At 40.5% G+C, this 26601-nt stretch overlaps 3 protein-coding genes across 6 annotated transcripts; 2 read left to right on the top strand and 1 right to left on the bottom strand.

The window, feature by feature from the left end:
• The first annotated feature begins 117 nt into the window (after nt 1-117).
• Nucleotides 118-7714, top strand: apba2a (amyloid beta (A4) precursor protein-binding, family A, member 2a). 2 transcript variants are annotated; one of them, XM_079346437.1, is made up of 12 exons: nt 118-302; nt 2197-3439; nt 3663-3770; nt 4025-4061; nt 4141-4286; nt 4777-4863; nt 4968-5153; nt 5297-5476; nt 5589-5801; nt 6009-6128; nt 6281-6421; nt 6923-7714. In XM_079346437.1, the coding sequence occupies exons 2-12, from the start codon at nt 2228-2230 to the stop codon at nt 6992-6994; spliced, it is 2502 nt and encodes an 833-aa protein (XP_079202563.1). In that variant the 5' UTR covers nt 118-302; nt 2197-2227; the 3' UTR covers nt 6995-7714. The 2 variants fall into 2 exon arrangements, with proteins under 2 accessions (XP_079202563.1, XP_079202562.1); XM_079346436.1 differs by having other exon boundaries at nt 4022-4061.
• duox2 (dual oxidase 2) lies at nt 7706-11290 on the bottom strand. Of its 3 annotated transcripts, none has more exons than XM_079346438.1 (9): nt 10900-11290; nt 10393-10478; nt 9865-10044; nt 9528-9585; nt 9304-9438; nt 8972-9179; nt 8654-8868; nt 8363-8550; nt 7706-8080 (listed from the first exon to the last, which is right to left on the bottom strand). In XM_079346438.1, exons 3-9 carry the CDS (start codon nt 10009-10011, stop codon nt 8069-8071), a joined length of 963 nt encoding a protein of 320 aa, XP_079202564.1. In that variant the 5' UTR covers nt 10012-10044; nt 10393-10478; nt 10900-11290; the 3' UTR covers nt 7706-8068. The 3 variants fall into 3 exon arrangements, with proteins under 3 accessions (XP_079202564.1, XP_079202565.1, XP_079202566.1); XM_079346439.1 differs by having other exon boundaries at nt 10906-11290; XM_079346440.1 differs by lacking the exon at nt 10900-11290 and having other exon boundaries at nt 9865-10130; nt 10392-10431.
• duox (dual oxidase) lies at nt 10906-25298 on the top strand. Its single transcript, XM_079346434.1, has 33 exons — nt 10906-11041; nt 11134-11217; nt 11300-11464; nt 11752-11939; nt 12075-12276; nt 13046-13212; nt 13617-13680; nt 14054-14150; nt 14301-14391; nt 15338-15440; nt 15651-15823; nt 15941-16116; nt 16547-16665; nt 16757-16894; nt 17010-17123; nt 17370-17572; nt 17893-18078; nt 18319-18544; nt 18833-18926; nt 19015-19190; nt 19390-19459; nt 19626-19667; nt 19966-20144; nt 20266-20496; nt 20619-20718; nt 20817-20866; nt 20977-21104; nt 21220-21373; nt 22277-22509; nt 22600-22758; nt 22854-23009; nt 23927-24055; nt 24176-25298. Exons 1-33 carry the CDS (start codon nt 10975-10977, stop codon nt 24296-24298), a joined length of 4587 nt encoding a protein of 1528 aa, XP_079202560.1. The 5' UTR covers nt 10906-10974; the 3' UTR covers nt 24299-25298.
• Nucleotides 25299-26601: the final 1303 nt, after the last annotated feature.

Here is a 26601-nt window from a genome sequence, read left to right as displayed (position 1 = left end):
AGTATATTTTGAATTTTAAATTTTAAAAATCTTATTTAATACATAAGCATTCAGATTTCAGTCTCCTGGGATACAGAAAAGTAATTTAAGCATGTGTTTACCATGTTCTCATTAGAAATATCCCTGACTTATTTGTTGGGGGAAAAGAAGAAGCAGTGAGCACATGATTGGGGGTGTATTTCCTACACAGGTTCCTGGGCTGCTGTGCGGCTTTTATTCAAAAATCACCATTCCGGAGAGCTATCTGATCTGATCAGCACACGGGCATTTTACAGGGAGGGCTGCCGACAATGCCGATGTTGGTAAGTACCACACAGAATAATCTGAGGACATGTGTATAACAAGGTTTTAGAGATGCACAAAGGCCTCTCCGGTCTCTGATATCAGGGATGGGGACAATGCTGGGTGTCTGCTACAACATCAGCAGCAGCACGTAAGCTGGCTGTCAGCATGGTGCAGTCTCGATGCTTCAAATCAAGGTCGATGTGAATTGCAGCAGCAGCAATGATATTGTTTCCAGATTGGAAAACAAAATGTGTTTGTGCAGGGAGTCAGCTCCATCACAGCGAGCTATGTGCGCAGGAAACCCATATTTCCGATGATCTTGTCGATATTTATCCGGACGGGAATAATGCGGCGTCCACTTGTAGGAAAACCAGAGCAACCACAACAACCACTCCTGCGGCAAAAGTTCCTCGTAATTGGGTTTATTAAATACTTCCATAAACACGTCGAGGGCAGGGCAACATGCGTGAAAGGCTCTTCTTAAAAACAGGGAGCCTCGATAGAAGCCTGTTATGAGTCTTATTGTTTTTAATTAGCAGTTCAGCACCATGGAGAGGTCAGCATCGTTAGGATCGGGTCCGCGTGTTCTCGGAGGTGATCGGTGGGGATTTGTTTATTTTCTCATAATACCATAATCTCAGTCGCATTATCAACACTAAACGCTTGGGATTTATTGTGTTTATAGCGTGAACCATAAATCATCCCCACATGGTTGCGCCCAAACAGCTCAAAGGGACTGTTTTCTTTTTTTCAGATTAGCCAAAGGCTGAGGTGGTTCATGTTTAGATGAAAGTGATGACATGTTTAGACTGGGCGTGAACCATTGTTCAGTGTGACGTCTAGAATACATCAAGTACTGGATACAACCTTAGAGAACTGAGAACACATGTATCACATTTCTGTTTTTTGTGTGTATTAATTCACATCTTATGAAAATTGATAGTTTAATACAGTAACCAATGTTTGAGTTTATTGGTTTTGAGGATGCTTTGATTTCATGTTGGTTGCAATATAGTTGTGTGGGATTGCAATTTTCCATTTCTTACTTTATTAACAAGTATTTAGTGGTCTGGTCTATTCCAGAAACTGTTCAAATGCACTTCATATTAGCCTCACAATTTGTTATTCTTAATTGGACACGTTTTTAAAAAAGACTTTCATATATTATAAGACTACTATAAAGGGAAAAATATATGTTAATCTTGTTTGTTTAGCAGGATTGAGCTTTTCCCTCCTTTTAACTTTCTAAATCTACTGAAAGAGTCTTAAAAGAGAGAGCAGAATTCGGTTCAATTTGTTTTTCACTAACTTTGTTTACATGCATATTGGGCTGTGGCATTATCAGTTCATTTGCAAAATAGAGGATGTGGTGCTCTGCCTTTGTCTCAGGCAAAGATCCATTAGGAGATGCCATTTAGCTGCTTTTCCACATTAGTCTTCTCACACTACAAAAGTCATGGATCAAAAATCAGGCACTCACACCCATGACATGAATGTTTCAAGGATGCATGTGATTTTATGTGAGGGTATTTTTTCGAAAAGTAAACAATGTTTTTTCATCAGAAAATATTCAATGCTATGGGTCTGACTCACCACATGCTGTTTTCTCTTCTGCAAGACACAGAGCAGACCCAACAAACCAAAATAACTGACAACAAACAATTGGTCAGAGAACAAAAGGTCTCACATGACAGATTCTGGGGTTAGTCCTAAAAGGCTGTTATTATGATATAATATGGGATTTCATTCCAAACTGTTGTGTAATTGTTGAAACAGATGTGGGTGTGGTATTTATTGTTATTTTAAAGAGTTATTTATTGCGGTAGTATGTGACAAAGCATTAGCATTGTTCAGTGAATATAGTACAAGCTTCTCAGATATGTAATTTACTTCACATGTTATTATCCCCAGGGTTGAGGGCAGTGGGCTTACAGGGCCAGTAATGGCTCATGGACAACAGCCAGCAACCATCTCTAAAATATTGGCCCCCAGCCCTCCACTGTGCTCCAGTCCAGCACTCATTAAACTGAGCCACGAGGAGCAGCAAGGTCTGGTGAGGAAAGCGTCCGAACAACCATTGTGTACCTTGAAGGATGCTAACAATGAGCAGCTGACTGTTTCTATCTGTGAAAATCAGTATTACATGAGCTGTGACCCAAGTCCTGAGGACATGGAGGACACCTGCTCTGAGTACGACAATGTGGGCTCTGATGTGGAGCAGGACTACGATGAGGTGCTGCATTTGAACAGAGAGGGTGTAGTGGACATGAGGTACTACAAACAGTACTCCCTTGAGGGTGGTGGCTTTATTAAGCATGCATTAGGTGATGATATCAATGAGAACAGCAGTGGCCAGTTCACCCAAAGGCCTCGACACGGCGAAGATGTTTGTGAGGGATCACAAGCAGACACTAAAAGTCACAAGACGACCCATCGCTTTAGGTCAAATTGTGCTCCTGCTGCTGGGGATGAGGTAGGTACAGAGGTGGGAAAATGCCAGGAGAACAGGTTCTTCTTCGGTGATGGAGATGAGATAGAGGTGGTGCTGGATGGAGCCAAGTTTATTGAGGATTTAGAGGAGCCTGAGGAGAGTGTACAAAGGCAGACTATCGTTTATCAGGACAATGAGAATGAGAAAATGAAAAAGGGGATCGATGAAAGGGACAGAGAGGAAGATACTCGCGTCAGAAGAAACCAGCATAGCCAAGGAGCAGGCAAGAAGTGTGAGCCCCCTCAAGTGGGCGCAAAAGAGAAAGAAAAGCAAGGGAAAGGACGAGGGAGAAGGGGAACAGGAGAAGATGTGCAGTATGTTGTCTCTGGTAACAAAGGAGGCCCCACAAACAGCGCTGAACAGCGTCCAAAGACTTTGTCAAAGGACAGCAAAAGACCTGCTGTGCGCTCTAAAGCTCGGTCCAGTTCAAGTAAGCAGCGTCCTCCTTCACCTCGTCAATCCAGCGCTCAGTCCCCCATAGACACCAAGAAGGCCCTGTCTCGTAGAGAGGCTCCCCCTGTTTCCAGACAATGTCCTCCATCTTCTAGCAGCCAGGAGAGCGACACCAGTGTTGTCAAACCATCCCCGGCACCTCTTCACACACCAGAGCAACAGAGGGAACCTCTTGAGGAGAAGCAGAGACGGCCAGAGAAACCTAAGCAGGTAACAAACAGGGCAGGTCTTTGTCTCATCTCATCCCTTGTGGCGTGTGATTGTTCAGGTGTCTCCACAATCCTCCAGTCCCACCGTGAAGTCAGTCAGATTTCGATTACAGATAGTCTGTCTCACCTGTTCCCCATAGGGTTCTCAGCTTCACTGGACAACAAGAAACATTAAACATCTTGTTTTAAAAGACCACATTAAAGTAGATGTTTGCATACAACAGGTTGAGAAGCCAGTGAGCCCTGCTGTGACACCTGAGGAGGTACCAGAACACCAACAGAGGCCTCCGTGTCCAGAGCTTGTCCCTGCAGAGGAGAACGACACACCCAAGGTGAAGACTTATTACACAACGGCAGGTTTAAGCCCAAGTATCTGTTAAGATATTTAGACCCATTCTGCTACTTTTTTACTGCTTCTATCCACCTTCAATTTACTCTCTTTACTTTGTAAAAAAAAAAAAAAACCACTGTATAAGGCTGTAGAGGCAACAATACAACAAATCATCGTTGACAATATGTTTGAAATACCTTCTCAGGTGTTTTTTTTTGAGTCTTACTAACCAACAGTCAAACTTATTTTAAGAAGACACAGGAGGCTGCTGCTTTCCCCAGCTTTGAAGATGGTAATTATTCTAACATTTTCTTACAATGCATAGTTTTCCTATTTTATTACAGGAGGTTAACCCTTTAATCCCTGTTCAGTGCCAGGTCCCTGTGAGCCTGAGGATCTTATTGATGGGATCATATTTGCAGCAAACTACCTTGGCTGCACTCAGGTGTTGTCGGATAAAAATCCCTCGAAGTCTGTCCGCATGTCCCAGGCCCATGAAGCCGTCAGTCATATCAAGGTAATCTGCAGTTTTTTGAAACTGCAAATCTAGACAAAGAGGTTACTGTTCAAATATAAACCACTTTCAAACATTAGCCGTGTGTACAGGAGAGTTTTATTCTAATTTGATTATAATCTGGGATTGTTGCCATTAGACTGGTTTCATTTTAATTTGCAGCCATGAAATTAAAAGAGCCACAGACTTAGAGTTTCATTTGCAAGTTTAAGATCAAAATCGATCTTATGCTCCCAGAGTGCTCTTAGCTTTGATTTTCAACAAACAGTTACGATTTTTAAGTCAACATTTATCTGTTTTGCCAGATTTTATGCAGGGTTAATTATAAGCAGCAGAATAATTACTGACCACATGGTGGAGCTGTTGTATACCTAACGTGATTTCCAGCTCGTGGTAGTGTTTTAATAAGGAGGGGAAATTTTGCATTGTGAGATTATAGTAAGGGATTGTGAAATGTCTGATAAATCTATACTTTTTTAAATGTATTTGAAAGAGCCAAGATGAGGACTCTCAGATGATGACAGAGGTGGACCTATTTATCTCTACCAAAGCTGTCAAAGTGCTGAATGCTGACACACAGGTGAGACCTTTCTTTTAGTTACGCCTCATCACTGTCTTTAACATGTTTGTGAAGCTATTTCAGGCATATTGAGTTAGCATTGACATTTTTTCGTCTCCGCTTAGGAGACAATGATGGACAGCGCCCTGCGGACCATCTCCTACATCGCTGACATTGGCAGTATTGTAGTTCTGATGGCACGTAGGCGCATGTCTCAGGCGTCATCCGAGGATTTTTCCGATTCTGCCGATTCTTCCAGTGAAGGGAATAATCAATACAGGATGATCTGCTATGTGTTTGAGTCCGAGGATGTAAGTGGCAGTTAAACTGCACACACAAGTTCAGTTTGAAGTTTGTACATTTAAACCATCCACATTTCCTCTCACCTGCTTGCAGTTGGGAAAGCCTTTACTGTATGCTGAGTTGTCTCCCTCAATTTCTCCCCTTCCCACAGGCGCAGCTCATCGCACAGTCCATCGGTCAGGCTTTTAGCGTGGCCTACAGAGAGTTCCTGCGTGCCAATGGCATTAACCCGACCGACCTGAGCCAGAAACAATACAGTGACATCATCAACTCCCAAGAGATGTACCATGATGACCTTGTCCATTTCTCAAACTCAGACAACTGTAAAGAGGTGTGACACATTTTATTCTTCAGCAGGTGAACAGCGGATGATGATTGATGGATTTCATAACACATAAATGGCTGCACCAGAAACTTAAATATGCTTTTGTTCTGTGTTCCAGTTGTATGTGGAGAAGCAGAAAGGAGAGATTCTTGGCGTGGTGATCGTGGAGTCCGGTTGGGGCTCCATTCTGCCCACAGTGATCCTGGCCAGTATGCTAAACAGCGGCCCTGCAGCTCGCTCTGGAAAACTCAGTGTTGGGGACCAGATCATGTCCATCAATGACACTAGCCTGGTCGGGCTGCCACTCGCCACCTGTCAGGGCATCATTAAGGTCTTTCATTGGGGCTTTTAAAAAAAATAAAACTTCATGAGGACTTGGCAATAAGAGCCACTTTTTAGCAGGACAAATTACAGTTTGGTTTGGTTTTTCTTAAAAAAATATCACTAGATTTACTGTTCTCTTTACTGTCATTTCAACATTCATAATGTTTATTGCCTTGTTTTTTTTTATTATTATTTTTTTTTTTACAATTTCCAGGGTCTGAAGAATCAAGTGAAGGTAAAGCTGAGTATTGTTAGCTGCCCTCCCGTAACGACCGTCCTAATCAAGAGACCTGACCTCAAGTTCCAGCTTGGCTTCAGTGTTCAGAATGGCATTGTGAGTAACAACATATAGCATGACATCAAACTTCAGGCTGAGGCTACAAAAATGAATGGTTGGTGACTTCTGAAGAGCACCGTTGTTTCAACTTCTGAGAGCTCCTCTACATCCCATGCTACTTCAAACAAGGTCTCTTCTCTCATCCTTAGATCTGCAGTCTGATGCGAGGGGGCATCGCTGAACGAGGCGGTGTTCGTGTTGGACACAGAATCATTGAAATAAATGGTCAGAGTGTTGTTGCCATGGCACATGAGAAGATTGTTCAAACCCTGTCTGTCTCAGTGGGTGAGGTAAGAAGTTCTGTGGTCACAAGATGGCAATTTTCACTGATTACTGCGCCACACACATCACTATACCATACAGGCTTTTCAAAGATATACTACATCAGTTTGAGATAGTTCCCAAGAACAGAAACTTACTGAAACATGAATTCATCTATTTATTCATGAATCAATGAAGGACTTTGATAAAAAGCGCACAGTTAAATGTCAAAACATTATCCAAGATCAGATTAAATCCAGCAAAAGTACTGGCAAGTGAGGGCTGACTTTTTTGGGGGAAAAAACTAAATAAAATAAAATATTTATTTTCTTGAGATTAACTAAGAAGAAAAGTCTTATCCGCACCAAAATAAATAAGTGTTTTCAAAGAAAGGTTTGAAATATACTCTGCGTTTGTATTTGTGAGTTATCTCAGTTTCTGAGTATGGATCTAAGGATTAAGGGGACGTGAAAGTATTCTCTTTAGCTGACAGTTTAATGGTCTCTTCTGCTCTCATCTTTGCCCCCCAGATCAACATGAAGACGATGCCTGCTGTGATGTTCAGACTGCTGACAGGACAGGAGACGCCTATCTACATCTAGAGACCCTGCATGGATCAGCCCACTGTAGTCCTGCATGTCTGGCTGTGTGGAGGCTATGGACAGATAAGACAGGTGGCTCAGTGGGAACCAGGAGAATTTATTTTTCTATCATTTATTTTTTTTTCGGCCTCTTGTTGCAGTGCTGTAAAGAACACCCAGTTCTCATTTTCAGGTTTGATCTTGAATTACATCGTCATAATGGCCTTACAATGTGAATACTCCGTCCGTAGTCCTGTACTTGAGTGTCTGCTATTGAAGAAAAGTAGCTTTAAGGTCATGATTATTTTCTTATGAAGAGATAAATTAGTACATTTATTTTTTATTTAGTCATTTTATAATGTGTATGGGCTTAAAAATGTATCTACTGTAAATACTTTGGATATCTCAAGGACTTGGTTAGAAAGGCCATATTACTCCTAAAGTATATGCATGTTATTCTGAAGAATTACTGACCAGGGACGAATCATCAATCTGACATGATAATCTATTACTGTAAGTATTAAAAGAAGCTAACAACATGCTTTATAAAGCACTAAACGATGTGTATTATGGTGATGCTGAAGGCCAAAGACACACCTACTTTTCAAAGACATGCAGTATGGGGGATCGTTACTTTTCCTGGGACGTACACAGTACAAGAATGTATCAAAATATACATTACTGAATTCATGTAATGTAATAACACAGTAACAATACAATCTCACAGCTGAATCATTGTCATCTTTTTTATTTTATTTTCAGGAGTTACACCTAAAAATAGTAGCAACCAACCCACAACATGTAATGTCCATTTGCCGTGATTTGAGGTGAATCAAAGACGAGCTGCACAGTGAGATTAATATACAAATAGTATGGATCCCATACAAGTTAATACATTGTACTTACATCTATTGCTTTGTGATGGTGAACTTTAAAAAACGATTGACATCAAATAATTTACAACACAACACATTTACAAGGTCACGTGACTATCTAAAAGTGGTGTGAAATTAAGACACTCCATCCGTAACACATTCAGGATAAAAATCTTCAAGTATTAACGGGAAAAGCTTCCCCTGGGAAAACTGAATGGCTTCATACATTTTCCTGAAACACAGAAGCAAAATAATCACTTTGCAACAGAGCTACAGTATATATTCAACAATATATACAATATATTAAAAACAGCAGTCAGGTATACTAAGAGACTGTGTGGTGCTGCACAGAATAGGAGTGATTCATTTAACTTTAGTTATGCATCCATTATCAATACTGCATTGTATTAATTTTTCAAGTATTAAAACGTAGAATTCTCCAGTTAGGTTTCTAACAATGTTATAAAAGAAAAAAGAAAAATTCACTGCTCGTGAATTAGTTTCACCAACTTACTTTTGTCTTTGCTGTCAGTGTTAAGCTTGTCACTCTATCAAGGAAAGCTGCATTCAGGTACCCCTCCCCATAAGGAACATCTTCATCTTCATAACTGTCGACGCCCACACTGAAAGCCTCTTTCATCTTCTCCGGCATAATAAAGTTAAGTATCACCACGAGAATCCCGATGATGGTGCACAACAAACCTGCAAATCATTTATATGTCACCACAGATGGCTGTCGTTGAGCAAGCTTTGTATGCCAGGTTGAAATCAAACATGGAGTTAAAAAGCAGCTTATTCTCTTTACCTGTAGCCAGGGCCAGCCAGAATGAATGGCTGTACTCGGTTTTAAAGGAGTCAGTTCCTATGGAGAAAACACACTGCGGCATGGTACTGATGGTGGAGAATGAGGCCATCGAGAAGAAAATGAAGGCAGCGGTAGTCATCATCATGTATCCGGCGTACAGAATGACCGGCATGGAGAAAAGAATATTGGCAAGCAACCAGCTGCAAAACGCAGTCCTGTAAAAGTGTGCATGCTTTTTGAGCTTTCTTTTTTTTTTTTCATCTCCTCAAACAGCCTTTGATATAAATGTGATGATAAACTGCAGGTTTGTTTTGTTACCAGAGGGTTGCAGAGGCGTATCTTCCTGAATATCTGTACTGAAAGATGAGTCTACACGGGCTGCCCAGAGTGAATTTCTCAGCAATGTACAGGATGGGGCTGGGGAGACCTTTCTCCAGAGCTTCCTTATAATCGTCTTCGATAGTGTCATGCCACCTGAACATCTCATTGTAGTCAATCGTCTCATTCAACTGAACAATAGGATTCCCTGAGAGAAAAAAAAAAGAGAGAGAAAAGCAAATCTATAAAGTGTTTGCAGAAAAAGATGCATGAATTTGGTATCAGACTCTTGTGGGAACATCCTACACGTAGCATCTGCAACTGTGACTCACCTTTCAGTGTGACGTTAATGCCGTACAGTCCAACATGTAAGCCAATCTCAGCGTTAACCACAGCATTGCTGAAAGACTTATAAGTGGCATTAGTGGTCATTTTGGCTTCGGCCCAGTCGCACGTAAAGTTAAGTGCTGCAGTGCAAAGGAAACAAAAGATGAATCAGGAGGAAGGAAATTGAAATCAATAGTTAAATCAACGATAGTTAAAGTACAAAACCCACCGACTATCACCACACCTATGAACAAGCTGATAATGATTCTAAACATCCAGAAAAGTCTCTGAAAGGAAGAGAAAGAGCAGAGTCAAATTTTATTAGGTACATCTCGTAAAAAGGGCATAGACAAAAAAAAATTCAGGCAATTAGTAATAGATAGATAGATAGATAGATAGATAGATAGATAGATAGATAGATACTTTATTGATCCTGAGGGAAATGCAAGCTGTCATATCCTGTCATATATAATCTCCCACTTTCAATAGCCATTAAACAAGCACTTAAGGAGGCTACAATCACGAGGTTGCAGTGAATAATAGTTTATATGAAAGTTTGAACTCACCGACTTCCCTCTTATCCCCGGCAGTATAAGAAGTAGACTAAGTGCTAACATAAGGAAGACCAGGATAACAGTGAGCAAGCGGCTGCTGAAGATAAAGGAGGATCTTTGTAGAGGGTAGAATGGGTAAATGTCAACGTAGAAAGTCATCTTAGCACCGGATCTTATGCATGCAGCTGAGACGAGACGAAGTGACAGAGAAGACAGTGTTAGTGGCTGGGTTCTCAGTTTCCTCCAGATGCAGAGATAGCAGCTTCTGTTCTTTACACCTGATAAGAGATGGGACCAGTAAACACAACAATGTCTTATTTATGTAACACCATAGAATGTTCCTCCGCTTTATGCATTTGTAATACAAAAATGTAAAAAATGCAAAGCTTCATGCAGAAAGTTTTACAATACTACACTTCAAAGTAGGCACTTCCAACCAATGTAAAACAGGGCTGTTGAGTTAAATGCATATGGTTTATTAACAAAAATAAATCCATCAATGAAACAGAAGGAAGTTTAAAAAGTCCAAAAGATCTTACCCAGAGACAAAGACTCAAGAACACCTGAAGAGTGAAGGCTGAAGAAACAAATGTACTTCTTTTATACCACCGGCCCCCTTCAGGTCACTGAAAAGGAGGATGTATCAGAATGAATGCTGTGGAAGAAGTAGGTGTGATCCACAGTGGATAATGACCATTCATGTTTGGGCAACTTAGGTCACATGCATTTTGGGATACACTGTGCAACACAGGCTGGCTTTAGTATTGCACATTCCCTCACCTGCACAGGTGTTCTCTTGCAACATTTCTTTACCACTTTTCAGCCTCTACAGTGGGCAAGACTCTATTTCATCTCCTGTTATAAAGCATAAGGCAACAAGGAAAGAGGACAGTTTCCTATAAACTGTCTGCACTCTACAAATACACTGGAAGAGCACCAAAGGTTTGTAAAGTTTTACTTTTTCACTCATCTTTCCTTTCTAGTCACTCAAAACCAGCTCAGAAAAAACGGTTGTAATGCAATAAATAAACATTAGATGTGAGTTACCTTCACCTGTCTTCTCAGGAGGAGTCCTTCACTGCTCTTGGCTGCAAACTCAGCTGAGGAGCATCTCTCGCTTCAATGGATTTACGTAAACAGGTTTGGAGTATCTGTGCAGCTCTTGGCTTGCTGCTCTTTGTCACTGAACGTAAGTAGCCTGAAGTTGTCCTTCATTTTCCTCATTTAAAAAGGTCACAGGGGAAAAAAACGCTGTTTAAGCTCGACCTGTATATTGAACAGATTCACGCGGTGAAATAAACTGGGAAGTTCCTCGCTTCGACGGCTGGTACAACAGTTTGGGGAATCCGAGACGCGGAGCAGTCGGTAAGCTCAAGTCAAGTGTGATTTAGCAGAAGGACAACCTGCCGACATATCTGATTACAGAGCTCTGTTTGTGCTCGCGCAGGTTCTAACCTTGTGCGCCTCGTGCCCGCGCATTATTGGGACGGGGTCTACCAACCTGTCCACGAGCCGCAGCTGCCAAACCCCCGCAGACTGAGCAGGCTGCTCACCGCTGGACCTTCCGGTCTGCCTTCAACACGAAACCGGACCGTGCTCTCACTGTTCTTTGGTAAAACAGGAAATAAAACTGAAGTGCTCAGCTACTTAAAACAAGCAACAGATAAGCAGACCATAACATTGCAATGAAAGGACAGTGTCTGCTGCTGATATGTTCAAGAACAATGTCATTCTGACTTATAAAAGTTTAAGTGAGGGGCCAACCCCTTTGAAAAGATGACGTGTTGCAAATTCAACCAGATTTTAATTTCACTTCTGATATTTATCTGAACTTTCTTGTTGAATACAGGAAAGCTACATACAGTAATTGTGGTTTAATTACTCATCTCTACTGCTCAGGTTATCATGTTGCTTTCGAGGTATTTGATTCGAGAACCCCTGGTTGTCCCCCTGAGTTCATGAACATCCCAGTCCCTAAAGGTGACCCCGTCTTTGACCCTAATGCCAAAGGAAAAGTCCTGTTGCCTTTCCAGAGAGCACTCTGGGACAAAGAGTCCGGCCAGAGCCCTGGCAATCCTCGAAAACAGGTGCATTTTGTTAACCATTGTCAATATAAACAAAAGTTTGCTCTGAACCCTTAAAGTTCAGAATTTTTTTTAGCAGACCTTATTTTACCTACATGTCCCTGTACTAAAGTGTGATCTTTTCATACACAATTGCAGGTTAACTTGGTTACAGCATGGATAGATGGCAGCTCCATCTATGGCCCCTCCACGTCCTGGTCTGACTCCCTGAGAAGTTTCTCTGGAGGGCTCTTGACTTCAGGCTCTGAGTCCAACATGCCAAAAGAGGGAACAGAGCGCAGTTCCATGTGGAGCGCTCCTGACCCATCAACAGGAGAGAATGAACCAAGTGGCCTTTATGGTGAGAAAGTTTATACTTCACACTGCAGAGCTGAGCTCAGAGCTAACAGTCAAGTTCCCTCAACTCAATACAATCCCTTAGACTCACAATGAAATTTGATTGATTTTATTTTAAAGTTGAATTATTGTCATGTTGTTCATAATAATCTGATTGAAGGATAATTAACATACTAGATCCCTAAATCTTACCAACACTCAAAAAACTATTTGGAATTAAAGATTTCTATTGAGTTAAATTGGAATCATTTTGTGTTGATCTGAACTCCGACTGTAAACATGTTTTTCTACACACTGTTGGGCAATATGCTACACAACTCCTTTTGCAAGCAGCTAAAATCAAGCAGATATGATTTTACCTATGTCAGTGTTGAGTCCACTGAGGGCCAGACTGATTTATGACTCACTCATTATTATCCCTACGGCTTGTCATGCTCACCATGGTAAATCCCTCATTGTTTAGCAAATAGGATATCATGCAAGTGTATTGCTTTTGTTATGAGACTTGTAGTTTTTATCTGAGGTCAAAATGATGATCATCTGCTGTTGTCACTGCTGTGTTGTCACATCCTTGTAAACAAAGTACCAAATTATCATCCCATCCATTAATTTAATCTGTTGTTTGATTTTGGGGCATAACTTGTATAAGAACATAACCTTCTGCTTCATACAACCTGCTCTTCTGTTTATTGTGACGTAGCTATGGTGACGATACTTCTGTATGTTTGACGATAGCAGAATTCCCTGTTATTTGTGCCATCTTATGTCTCCAGTGTTAGGAAACACCTGGGCCAATGAGAACTTGTTCACAGCAGCAGAGGGGATTATCTGGTTTCGCTACCACAATTATGTTGCCACCAAACTGCATGAGGAACACCCAGAGTGGTCAGACGAAAAGCTGTTTCAAAACGCCAGAAAGACCGTTGTGGCCACATTCCAGGTAGAAGGAAAAGTCTCTGTCTAATCCTCCAACTGCACAGGTGCTGATTTAATTTTACTCTGGAAAAAATGACTTACACAGATAATCGTAATTTATGGATTTCAGTTTTAGGCCAAATGTATCTTCCTTCCACTTCCTTTATTAGTTTAGTCTGTCTTCTACAAGACCTGTTCTGTTTTTCATTTTATTACAGAGAGCTTAAACAAACTATCCCTCACAGATTCATAATTTTGGTGATATCAAATCTGAAATCAAAATATCGGATGATAAAATCAATTTATTTACAAATAAAAGATAAGAAAACCTGCCTAGAACATAGCATATATTAGTTTTAGATTTTCCTACAGTTGTCTGTTATTGTTTTGTACATACAATCAAGCTGCATTGACTTCTTTTCTGCTCAGAATATTGCTCTCTACCAATGGCTGCCTGGACATCTTGGTGACAAAAAGCTTCCTCCTTATCCAGGTAAGAATCACTCAGAGTGCGTGTGCGTACAACTCGAGGAGAACAGGTAATGCACTGGTGACCACAAGCCGTGGTGAGGTGAGCTGTCGTTGTCAGCCTTCGACAAATGTGCTCCGTCAGCAAAGCTTCAACTCTGAGTCTCTCTTTGCTGAATAATCAGCCACAGCTGTAGAAAGTTAAAAAACCTCTGAGCAGTCGAGCAACATCACCTTCATCACTATTCTTTCTCACAAAACAGATGATTTTGTTAACTCAATTTCACTGTTTTTGTGATGTTGAATATGCTTCATGACATATTTTAATTCCCCGTGTCAATTATTTTGTTCTCTGTCTTTATGTTTGGAAAAAAACATTTATATTTATCTGCGTTCAGGTTACCAGAAGTTTGTCGATCCAGGGATTTCTCCTGAGTTTGAGGCAGCTGCCATACGATTTGGCATCACTATGGCTCCACCTGGTGTTTACATGAGGTATTATTAATATATCTTCCCCATGGCATAATAGTAGAATATGAACTAAAGCTATGTTTAAAGGGGACTTTTATTGAGTGTAAAATATTCAAGTGTCAGAAATCTAAAACTAACAGAAAAGAAACACATGCTGATCTTTTCCCCACACAGAAACAGAACCTGCCATTTTAGGGAGATTGTCAATGCAGATGGCAGCCTTTCTCCAGCAATGCGTCTTTGTAACAGCTTTTGGAAACGTCAGGTATGCCATGATACCAAATTATACTTCTAGAAGTGTGAGAAAGAATTTTAACAGTAAACTGACTGGTGGGATTCATTAAATGCTAGACGTTTCCATCACTTCTGACTTTTTTTCTCCATCCCTGATGCAGCTCAACTTCACTTAGATTTACTTTTATTTTCATCACTGGTCAGGGCCCTGTGCATTTTATTAAACAAAGGCAGGCTGTCAAGTCACATTTAGAACTATTCTTTATTTATGGAGACAGAGGAAAAGAACAAGAGAATAGCTTATAAGCTCTGGCAAGGTCTTTGTGGCTTTAACAGCAGGTACTTAAACCCCTGTATGAGCACAAAAAGGACTGTTTGTAGAAATATTTAACCTTGGCTTTGTTTAACTTTCAGATAATTTAACCTGGGCTTCTGTAGAGAAGAGTAATTGTTGTTGTGGGCCTGGCACCTAACATGTTTTGTTATAAACGGTCAATTTTTTCTGAAAATCCTCTCTCCAATTAAATACTTTAATTTTTCTCTATTACAACACAAAAGCCCCGTTTCCATCAAGCGGTTCAGTTACGCTACAGTATGGCAAGCAGTTTTTTGGAATGGTCCTGAAATCACTGATCCTTACCACCCTTCTTTTCTGCTGCCTTACTTTTGGGGTGCCAAGTGTACCAATCCGACCCTAAAAGGTGGGGCTAGACACACTGCCGGCCGTTGATTGGCAGAAAGACTGGCCAATCGCAATCTGGCCAACCAAGCAAGGGTACGGTTGGCTGTGGAAACTCAAACATGATAAGGGTTAACAGAAATAAAACCGTACCAAACTATACAGAACCATTACGGACGGCTGGCTTGTCGGCTTGCTGTTAATTTCTTATAGACTCTTATTCCAATTTTCAGAGGAATTAAATATAGTATGTATCTACATCTATTTCATATTAGTTCTTCTTTTCTTTTTATTTCAGAAATTAAATTTGAAGACAGGCCAAGATGTAGACGACCTCCTCATGGGCATGACCTCACAGATTGTGGAGAGAGAAGACAATGTTGTTGTGGAGGACCTGAGAGGTTTACAATCCTTCTTATTTACTGACATCAGAAATCAGAAACAGTTTTATAACAGGCATTATTTCTGGTGTAAGAGAAAAAACAAGTATAACAAAGGTTAAGCAATCACATATTTGACAAGGCCGAATCTTATCTTAGTCTTATGGTCATTCATTTCTTTACATAGTGAAGGTATAAATTAGAATTTCTGATTTGACTTGCACCCTGCAGACTTCATGTATGGACTCCTAAGGTTCAGTAGGACAGATCTGGTGGCTCTTACCATCCAAAGGGGAAGAGACTTTGGTCTGCGTAGTTACACTGAGGTCAGAAAAGCTCTGGATCTGCCTCCTGTCAATACTTTTGGTGACATAAACCCAGAGCTCAACCGCACCAACCCACAGGTAAACAGAGAGTCTCCAAAGCAAGAATTCCCCGAAGCTAAAGAATAGAATCAAATGTAGACTGTGCAGATACATTTAGCTGTGAATAAAAACTTGTCTTGTGTGTTTCCACTTCAGTTGCTCCACGATATTGCAGAACTTTATGACAAGGATGTCTCAAAACTGGAGCTCTTCCCTGGAGGACTGCTGGAGTCACTCGACGGCCCAGGTCCAGTTTTCTCAACCATCATCCTGGACCAGTTTGAACGAATTAGAAACGGAGACCGCTTCTGGTTTGAGAACAAACAGAACGGGTAAACGTTTGTGTAAAAGACTTCAGACGAATGTTTAATACTGTGTGATCAATTGAACATTTCTGCAGATTCTCTGGCACAAAGGTGACACACTACGAAGCTATCAGATGATAAGAACAGATTTACACTTCCTTTAAGTAAAGAACCAAGTGTTCTGCTGAAACATAAAGGTGTCCTTTTTTCTGATTAGTCTTTCCTGGATAATGCAATTTAATGCCTCAGCCTGAATGTTAAAAGATGTATGCTGTGAAAAAATAGGGCAAATTACTTTGCCATTATCTGTGCTTACAATCATTTAACTGCCTTTTTAATGAGGACCTGATATTTGTCTTATGTAGGCACAGAGTAACTCTTCTCTTGAACACTAATTGTGATGATAACAGCTTTCCACATATCAGTCATCTTGTTTAACAGTTGCAGTGTTTTCCAGTTTGTTCACAGATAAAGAAATACAGAGAATTCGCCGTGTGACCTTTAATGACGTCCTGATTGCAGTCACAAGTGCAGAAGCCACTGATATACAAAAGAATGTGTTCTTCTGGATGAACGGTACAAATATGTCCTACAATATTGGATTCATAATTGCAATAATTACAAATTATTTTAAGAATGGATAAAAAAAGTCCCTCTGTTGCCTCAGGTGACCCTTGTCCTCAGCCCACACAGCTTACTGCATCAATGCTCCATCCCTGCACTAATGCTACCAAACTTAATTACTTTGATGGGAGCCAGGCTGGCTATGGGATGTTCATCATTGTTCTGTTCCTTTTCCCTGTTGGTCAGTGGCAGCCCCATCAATTAATCTCTATATGCACTAGAACAATACATAGATCACTCATCAGCAGTTGTGTGTGTTAAGCTGCTAATAATGTTTGACAATTTTACTTTCACAGCAAGTTTTCTAGTGGCCTGTATAGTGGCATTTCTCCGGAAACACAGGTTCAGAAAATTCCAGAAAATAACAAAACCTGGGGACAGAGCAGAGGAGCGAGCCCTGGGAATCCATGGTATGAAACCAATCTGTGAAATGCCTCATTTATAATGTCCACAACATACTGTATATTGCATGAGTCAGGTTTTAAGATTTACTCACTGTCAGTTGTTATAGAAATTGGCTGCAACCTTTACTAAAGTAGAGAACCAAAATTTGAGTTTTAATATTGTCCAGAAATAATGAGTATCATCATTTCAACAAAACTAAATTGAAAGCTAGTTGAGTTATTCAATCCTCTCTTTTTTTTTTCTCACGACAGCCTACGAGTGGCTTGGCCGTAAAAAACCTCTGCATCCTGTCAGCGTGGAGATCGATGAGAAGAGGTGGCTGCAGGTCTTTGACAGATCTGGGTCTGCTCACCGCAGCATCAATCTCAGAAACCAGGAATGCCTTACTGTCCATTTGTCTAACAGCCGTCAACAGAGAGCTCTGCTGCTCAAAGTATCAAAAGAGTACGACCTGGTGAGTTGTTTTGAGTTTGAGACAAGGTTGTTCGCACACTCGGCTCCTGGAATCTGAAAAAGAAAGTGCAGTTCAATTCAGGTCAAAAGAAAGAATTAAAGTGTTGTTGCTCTTGCACTTTGTGTCAGCATTTACAACAAAATTCTGTGTTCAAGTTTGCGAGCACACACAGCTTTTCCCCCTTTCACTTCTACTTTAATGTTTCACCTCATCCAATTGTTGATGCAAGCATGATTCTGCAGATGTACCTGCTCTACATCACTTTTATCTCCCTGTATCCCTGTTAATCTTCTCCTGGCACTCCCTGTCTGCACATTCAGGTGCTGTTTTTTGATGACGAGAGCAAACGTGCCGCATTCGTCAAGCATCTGCACCCAGGGGTGACGGACATCAGGCAGGAGATTAGAGTGAAGGAGATGAAAGAGGAGGAACTGCTGAAGGAGGCTTTAACCAGAGAGCAGAGGGCTCAGATTGTGGAAACTTTTATTCGACACGCTTTCTCTCAGGTACAGTCAACCTCTGAATGTTGACCTCACCCTTTGCTCTGTAACAGCGCCAGCGGCTTTACAGTAACTCCACCACAAAATATCGTCAGTGCTTGTTTGAGGTCAGATTAGCTCCCACCGCTAGTCAAAACAGCTAATTGTTGGTCATGAGGATGACCTCATCAGTGATGGACATTCGCTAACCTCAGTTTACGTTGATATTACTAATGACGCAATCATGACGCTCACTCTGGTTCACAGGTGTTGGAAATAGAGAAGAGTGACGCCGGGGACATGAGCGGCGTTTCCCGCAAGAAAGCCAAAGAGTTCCTGGAGTGTGAGCTGGCTGCATCGGAGTTTGCTGATGCTCTGGGCCTCAAGTCGGACTCTTTATTTGTGGACTCCATGTTCACGTTGGCTGATAAGGATGGAAACGGTTACCTCTCCTTTCAAGAGTTTCTTGATGTGATGGTCATCTTTATGAAAGGTAAAATGCTGGAGTCCAAAAAGCTTTCAGAACTCACATATGAAAGACAAGTCATTAAATGAAAGTCATTTTTTTAACTACCTAAAGCTGAGCATTTGGGTGGTAGATTCTCAGTTTGATGTTCCCATAACTTATGGAAGGGAAGAAAGCAAATGACTTAAGTTCAGAAATTCCACCTGATTAAGTTTAATTATCTGATAGTACTGATATCTAGAGAGGTAGGAATGATGTAATATTCAGAAATAGTCAGTAAATAATCTCACTATAAGGAGATGTGTGTTTCTGCAGGGTCTCCTGAGGAAAAGTCCAAACTCATGTTCTCCATGCACGACATTGCTGGAACTGGTTTCTTATCAAAAGAAGAATTTGCCAGGATGCTCAGGTTCGACCGATTTTTCTTCTCTTTCGTGACTGCACCGAGTATGTTGTTATGTCTGTTGGTTCATCTCAACTCACTTCATGAACTGCAGGTCTTTCATTGAAATCTCAAACTGCCCTCTGTCAAAGAGCCAAGCAGAGGACGGCATCAAGGCCTTGATGCAGGCGGCAGGCTTTGATAAAAAGGAGAAAATAACGTGGGAGAACTTCCATTTCCTCCTGCGAGACCACGAGAAGGAGCTGCAGTTTGCTCAACTCAATGTCAAAGGTTGTTGAAAGTTTTGTTTCAGATGATCTATTTAAGACGCTGACCATGTCTGATAAATGATGGTTTTCTGTTTGTGTGTTTGTGTGCATGCGTCCCTGCATGTGTTTGTGTGTGTGTGTGTGTGTGTGTGTGTGTGTGTGTGTGTGTGTGTGTGTGTGTGTGTGTGTGTGTGTGTGTGTGTGTGTGTGTGTGTATGTAGGCATGGAGAAGCAGGGGAGGAAGCGACTGAGTCGAGACATGAGAGTATCCTTCATCTGTCCAGCGAGCATGTAAGAGAACATGGCACACAGGCTGTAATCACTCAACCACATCACAGACTTTTCAGCTGATGGATGTCACTCGAGAAAATCAAAGATGGACTGTGAAGCTTTTTTTTCCACATACTCTTCAGATTTATCTAGCCCTAAAGTTCATTCTCTTATGTTTTGTTCACAGGAGCATCAATACAGAAGGACAGGAGTTAAGAAGACGGAAAAAGTTAGTTCCTTACTTTTTTTTTCTGCTCATGTGAATTAGTTTCTGAAATGTGCCTAATTGCCTCAACTTATGAGTTTACTGAGTCGTGCAAATGCATTGGGAAAACTACTTGTGTACAAAATTATGATTGTGAGGTGTTTAGATTATTGAAAGATCTTGAATTGGATGATAGCGAAGACATTACATTACAATCCAAAGTACAAAATCACAATCTAATCAACGACAACTTCTGTCAGATAAATGAATGTGGAAATATTAAGTATTCACTGATTTAATTCTGACTATTTGAATATTTCAGGGCAGGTGTTTACACTCCAGATGTCTATGTGAAACCCAAGCGTGAGCAGTATGTAAGGAACCCAGTTCAGCAGAAGATCCAGCAGTTCAAACGTTTCATTGAGAATTATCGCCGTCACATCGTCTGCTTCATCTTCGTCTACGGCATCACAGCGGGCGTCGCACTGGAAAGATGTTACTGTCAGTAGAAATCATTATGCACCTTGTTCTGCATCCTAATGAGGATGCATTATACATTATAGCAAGCGTATACAAGTCCTTGTTGATCTCTAGATTCAAACTTTTTAAACCGCTGTTTCAGACTACGCTTTGCAGTCAGAGTCCACGGGCATTCCTGAGACTTCAGTGGTCGGCATTGTTGTCGCACGTGGCACTGCGGCTGCCATCTCGTTTCTGTTTCCCTACATGCTGCTCACTGTGTGTCGCAACCTCATAACTCTGGGCCGGGAGACCTTCCTCAACAGATACATCCCCTTTGATGCTGCCATCGATTTTCATCGCTTCATGGCCATGAGTGCCATCATCCTCTCAGGTCAGCGGACTCCAGAGAAATCAATAAATAATAGCAGAGTAACATTGATTAAAGTTTTGATGCTTCAAACTTCAAACAAACTTTATTTTTTGAGCTCACTCCTATTTCCCTTGTGATTGAAGTTGTTCATAGTTTGGGACATGTAGTCAACATCTACATGTTCTCCATCTGTGACCTCAACATCCTGTCCTGTCTCTTCCCAAAAGTCTTCTCCAACAACGGGTAATGCTCAAGAAATCTGCTCTGATACTTATAAATTATTATTAATATTACTTAATAATTAAGTTATAGATGCTGATTTACACCACTTTCATTTTTAGGTCTGAACTTCCAAAGAAGTGGTCTTGGTGGTTTTTCCAAACAGTTCCAGGTATCATCATAAGCAGCCGTTTGTTTTTTTTTAGCTCCATTGGTGTATGATGTTCTGGTATTTTATTACACTATTTTTTATGTCTCCAACCTGATTTGTTCTTTTTCTAGGAATGACTGGTGTCCTGCTTCTTTTCACTTTTGCATTTATGTATGTTTTTGCCTCACACTATTTCCGCCGCATCAGTTTTCGAGGATTTTGGATCACACATTATCTCTACGTTGTTGTTTACATTCTAGTAAGTAATTTGTTGGGCTTAAAAGTATCCCAAGTGCCCTCTGCAGCCACATGGCTTTAATAAATAGAGGCAGATTTACAAATACATGGGTGCTTACTTTGTTTTCAATCAACAGACGGTTATTCACGGCAGTTACGCTCTCATCCAAGAGCCCAGATTCTACATTTACTTAATACCTCCTGCACTGCTCTTCCTGCTGGACAAACTAATCAGCTTGAGCAGAAAGAAGGCAGAGATCCCGGTGCTCCGAGCTGAACTGCTGCCTTCAGGTGACACTTCTTTCTACAAGAAACCCATGTCTTTAATATTTTACTTTTCTCTCACATCAAGTCAAGGCAAACTTTATTTTTAGAGCACGTCTCTTACACAAGGCAACACAGTGTGCTTCACATTGACAAAGAAAGCAATCACAACTCCATGAAAAAGTGCAAATGGATTAAAAAAAAGTGTAAAAGATTTAGTGCTCATACCTCCATGTGCATACATGAAAACATACATAACACATACATAATGACCCATATTGACCCTTGCTTTTGGTTTTGTACATAGGGTGGTCAAAAGAGCTCTGCCTGAGGGCCTGAGGGTTGAAGTGTGTAACTGATTATCATGTATTTTATTTATGGAGGGGCAGAGGCATTCAGAGGTTTGTACACAAGTAAAACCATTTTAAAATCAGTCCTAGTTTGGACCAGGAGTCCAATGTAGGATCAAAGAACACGTGTGATGTGTTCACACTTTTTTTTGTCCTGGTTAACCTGCCATTCACTGCACATTATCATTATTTTTTCATTGTCCTGTTGAGTTCACCCTGTTATAGTCATCTGTATAAATCCCCCCCTACTACTTTGAAATTTTATTTATGTTACTATTTTATCCGGTTTTTGACTTTTTTCGATTATGTACTGCTGCTGCAACGCCCGAATTTCCCCATTGGGGATCAATGAAGTTATATCTGATCTTATCTTATCTTAGAATCCATGCTGCTGCATTTTAAATTGTTGTAGTTAGTGGACATAATGATTGTTTGGGAAACTATTTTATTTTTTTCTCTCTCCTTGATTTTATTCTGTACTAAAAAAAAAAAAAATCCACTTAACTAAAATCATGTAATTTCACATCATTTCCACAGTGTGCATTTGAGTTCACACTTCCCTTGGTTTATCTACCTGTAGGTGTGACACATCTGGAGTTCAAGCGACCTCAGGGCTTTGTGTACCGTTCTGGCCAGTGGGTTCGTATTGCATGCCTGATGTTAGGCACAGATGAGTACCATCCGTTCACGCTGACATCAGCCCCTCACGAAGAGACCCTGAGTCTGCACATTCGAGCTGTGGGTCCCTGGACGAGCAAGCTCAGAGAGCTCTACAATGAAGAAAATGTGATCGAGCTTGGCGCTTATCCAAAGGTATGTCACCTCTTTTTTTCTTAATTTCACGGCTTTTCCATGTTTTTGTCTTTAATTATGCTCTCATTTCTGTTTGATCTTTTTCCTTAGTTGTACTTGGATGGCCCATTTGGTGAAGGTCATCAGCAATGGATTGACTTTGAGGTGTCTGTTCTTGTGGGGGGAGGCATTGGAGTCACCCCATTCGCCTCCATCCTTAAAGACCTTGTGTTCAAGTCCTCCATCAAGTCCAAGTTTCAGTGTAAAAAGGTGAAAACAACCTTCAGAACATTTCTGACTTTAATGCCTTTTTAAAATATGAAAGTAGCTCAAATGATAAACTTTTGCTTTGATTTTCTGATAAGGTGTACTTCATCTGGGTGACACGAACACAGCGCCAGTTTGAGTGGGTGTCAGACATCATTAGGGAGGTGGAGGAGATGGACACTCAGGAGTTGGTCTCAGTCCACACTTACATCACTCAGGTGGCAGAAAAGTTTGATCTCCGGACCACCATGCTGGTGAGATTTAGAGTCTATTTTGTTAAAAATATATATATATTATTATTATGCATGTGTGTGTGTGTGTGTGTGTGTGTGTGTGTGTGTGTGTGTGTGTGTGTGTGTGTGTATATATATAAGCCTTTTGTTTATATATATATATATACACACATCTCAGCACAACACATTACATACAATACAAATACACACAAAGACAAAGGGTTTTTTAAAGGCATCACCAGAATGCTGCCTTTTATTTGAAAAACATTGCTTTCATATTGCATCACTAATATTTCTGTATATACAGAATGTGTTTGCTATTTTTGGAAATATGTTGCTGTGGTTTTGTGCGTCTGATTAATTGTTAAGATACCAGATTCACATCTGTGGGAGACGTTTGTTTTGTGAAGTTAGAATTTATGGCCAGCAGCACACCAGTTCAACTAGGTCTGTACGCTTGAAAAGAGGAAACAAGTGACCTAGTTTTTTTTTTCTAATGACTAAACCTCTTCCAAATGGCTCTCTCTAAATTGAGAGCCATGTCTTGTTTAGCCCTGAAACCTTGTAACCTCCCTGTACCATCATATTTCCAAAATGTTCCTGTGGCTTACTCTCTTGAAACCACAACTCTTTGCTTTAGACTATTACTTTAACAAAATAAGCAGGTTATGATTACTGTTTGTGAGTGAGTTTTATAGGTGCTGGTAGGAGGAATTTCTTACTCCCAGAAGTTGCCTAAATTTGAGCTTTTTCCCCATTATGTCTTATTTTTATCCTGCACCTAGCTTCATAGCTAATGGCTGTAGTGTAGCTTCATGTGTAGCATAGTGATCTAAGAGTGTCGGCATATTTACCCAACATTTACCCAGACTGTTACTTTTATATTAGATAACACTCAAACATTATCCCTTACTGTTGTCTTTGTTTCGTATGCACAGTATGTGTGTGAGCGCCACTTTCAGAAGGTTTGGAACCGCAGTCTCTTCACTGGCCTTCGGTCTGTCACCCACTTTGGCCGTCCACCCTTGGTGTCCTTTTTTAGCTCACTGCAGGAAGTTCATCCTGAGGTCAGTCCTTCATTCATCTTCATGTGCTTTTTTTTTTTATCTTTGACTAAATCAATGACACCATCCTGGAGAACATAAATGATACGTTTCACCTTCTTAATGTGTATTCTTTCCCTATAGGTGGGTAAGATTGGCGTATTCAGCTGTGGACCACCTGGACTGACCAAGAACGTTGAGAAAGCTTGCCAGCAGATGAACAAGAGGGATCAGGCCCATTTTATACACCACTATGAGAACTTTTAATTTACCTTCTATATCGGAGTACAAGTGAAAGAAAAGGCTATAAGCCATGAGCAGAAGAATCTAAGTTATTTTTCAGATTTGTAATACTTTTTCAAATAGTCACAGATCTGATGTAGTATTGAATTTATGCAGAGTCCTGGGGTTAAAACCTTTTTTTTCCCTCTGATGAAATGTTGTCTTCTGTCAGTTTTTTCAAAATTGATAATTATTTTAACATTTCACAGACAGATCTCACTAAGATTGCTTTTCTCCCTATTGTTTATTTGTCACTCAGTTCTTGACTTTTTTTGTGAATAACCCAGAACAAAAAGTGTTTGATAACTAATTTATGAAACTATTATAGCAGAAGGAAGCATTCTCAAGTCCCTGCCCATTTTTAAGTGGCACACAGCTCATAGATATTAGAGTATCTTCAAATGTTATTTGTACTTGGCCTTTGTATTATGTAAGGGCATGCTGTTGGTTTCTTTTGTTTTACTTAGCTTTTGGACTAAAACTACTTCAAGCCTCGATCAGTTCAACTTGACTTGTTGGTTGAGCAATAAACCACACGGCTTCTCAACCCAGAGGAAGAAAAAACTTGTTAAGGAAGAAATCTGTGAGGAGAAAAATCCATGAAAACATAACTCTTGTTTTTTTACTCCTTCGACTAAAATAGTTTAAATACCCTTTAATACGGTTCACTTGATATGCACAGGGACATTGTGTAGTAGAATGAATGATGTGTTGGGTCATCATGAAAGATTTACATTCAGATAGATTACTCCACCATAAAAACTTTGTATAATTAGTATATGGTTAAATGATTTAAGTACACATTTATTGTCTACTCTTAATTACATTGAATACTGAACATTGAACTGTTAAAGAAAGGGTGCCTTGAACGCCTGATAGTGCCTGTAAAGACATCACCATTTTGTGTTTTAGTGAATAATGTATCCACAATGATTTCAGGTTTGTACATAGAAAATCTGTGTTAGAGTTAATTTCCCTGATTAGTCCCAATATATCTACCGTAAATTCCGTACTATTGAGCGCACCTGGATATAAGCCGCACCGGCTAAAAATAAGTAAATAAATGTATTTGTACATATATAAGCCGCACTTGATTATAAGCCGCAGGTGTCCACGCTATAACAAGAGCTATTTACACAGACGTAGGCTACCGGTAACATCCGCAAATACTGTAGCGTCCGTACGGACGTTAAAGGACGACGAGAGCGTTCAAATAATAACTTTTAATAACCCGATCACTGTCGGCCGTGACCACGCCGTTTACAGCGGAGAACAAAACCATAACTTGCCGTAACAATCCAACTCTCTCCCCCAGCGTTCTCTCATACAGCCACTCAACACGTTCTCGCTGGTGCATTCACTGACTCTCCACATAATCGGAATTATGAACACATTATCAACTACTGACTTTACAACATGAACCGTTACAATACGAAGCCTAGCCGACGGTGTCTGTAACACGGCTGATGAAAAAGATGACCGTAATATATTTCACAAGAAAAAGTCCATCCATTCACTGCCTCAGAATGACTTCATTACTCACTTCCTCAGTCTCTGTTGTCGCTGTCAGTGTCATCTTAACGTGCAGCAGCTCTGTTAGCTTCTTTGACAGCCAGGTCGATCGCCTTTAACTTGAAAGCTACATCATATGTATTTCTCCGTGTGTTTTCCATGATGAGGGTGCGTGCATGAAGCGCAAAATGACTGATATTAAGATCCGACGTGACGAAGTCAAATGTTTTTGCGGCAGAAGCTCATTGTCCCCCCATAAAAAATCCATGCATTAGCCGCACCGGAGTAGAAGCCGCAGTGCTCGAAGTGTGAGAAAAAAGTAGCGGCTTATAGTCCGGAATTTACGGTATATACATTTCATGTAGTAGTTAACAGCGCTACACTGCTAAAACTCTCTCTGGACTTCGAGAATTTCTCGAGCTTTGTTTAAACTTCTTCCGCTGTTAAGTAAATAAAACTCATATGAATCATATGTTTTTTCTTCCACAGTCACTCATTGTCTGAATTCATATCATTTTGCATTCATTCATATTTAATTGGAGATTTTCTGCCAGTTGGATTTCTGTGTTGAGGGATTAAATGCAGCTCATTCTGTTGTGAGATTTATTTTCTTCCCTCCATTGTTCAGTGTTCTACTAAACCCCACATGATTTACGGTCCCGAAGAATCAAATGGCACCCTCTTCTGGTAAAGAATAAGCCATTATTGTCCTTTTGATTCATACAACAGCTGGATGAAAGGATATTCAAGGTCACACTGGATTGTGCTGCATTTCT

This window comes from Symphodus melops (assembly GCF_947650265.1).
Source record: "Symphodus melops genome assembly, chromosome: 6".
Classification (NCBI taxonomy): Eukaryota; Metazoa; Chordata; class Actinopteri; order Labriformes; family Labridae; genus Symphodus; species Symphodus melops.
This window is presented reverse-complemented; position numbering and strand designations above follow the sequence as displayed.

Bases quoted from the DNA above. Each gene is read 5' to 3' on its own strand.
- apba2a (XM_079346436.1), top strand. From the start codon at position 2,228: ATGGCTCATGGACAACAGCCAGCAACCATCTCTAAAATATTGGCCCCC. The intron at 5,802-6,008 runs GTCTTTCATTGG...TACAATTTCCAG, and splicing joins CCTGTCAGGGCATCATTAAG to GGTCTGAAGAATCAAGTGAA. The intron at 6,129-6,280 runs GTGAGTAACAAC...TCTCATCCTTAG, and splicing joins TCAGTGTTCAGAATGGCATT to ATCTGCAGTCTGATGCGAGG.
- duox (XM_079346434.1), top strand. From the start codon at position 10,975: ATGGATTTACGTAAACAGGTTTGGAGTATCTGTGCAGCTCTTGGCTTG. The intron at 11,218-11,299 runs GTAAGCTCAAGT...GTGCTCGCGCAG, and splicing joins TCCGAGACGCGGAGCAGTCG to GTTCTAACCTTGTGCGCCTC. The intron at 11,465-11,751 runs GTAAAACAGGAA...TCTACTGCTCAG, and splicing joins CGTGCTCTCACTGTTCTTTG to GTTATCATGTTGCTTTCGAG.
- duox2 (XM_079346438.1), bottom strand. From the start codon at position 10,011: ATGACTTTCTACGTTGACATTTACCCATTCTACCCTCTACAAAGATCC. The intron at 9,439-9,527 runs GTGGGTTTTGTA...TTTGCACTGCAG, and splicing joins CATAGGTGTGGTGATAGTCG to CACTTAACTTTACGTGCGAC. The intron at 8,869-8,971 runs GTAACAAAACAA...ACACTTTTACAG, and splicing joins TACGCCTCTGCAACCCTCTG to GACTGCGTTTTGCAGCTGGT.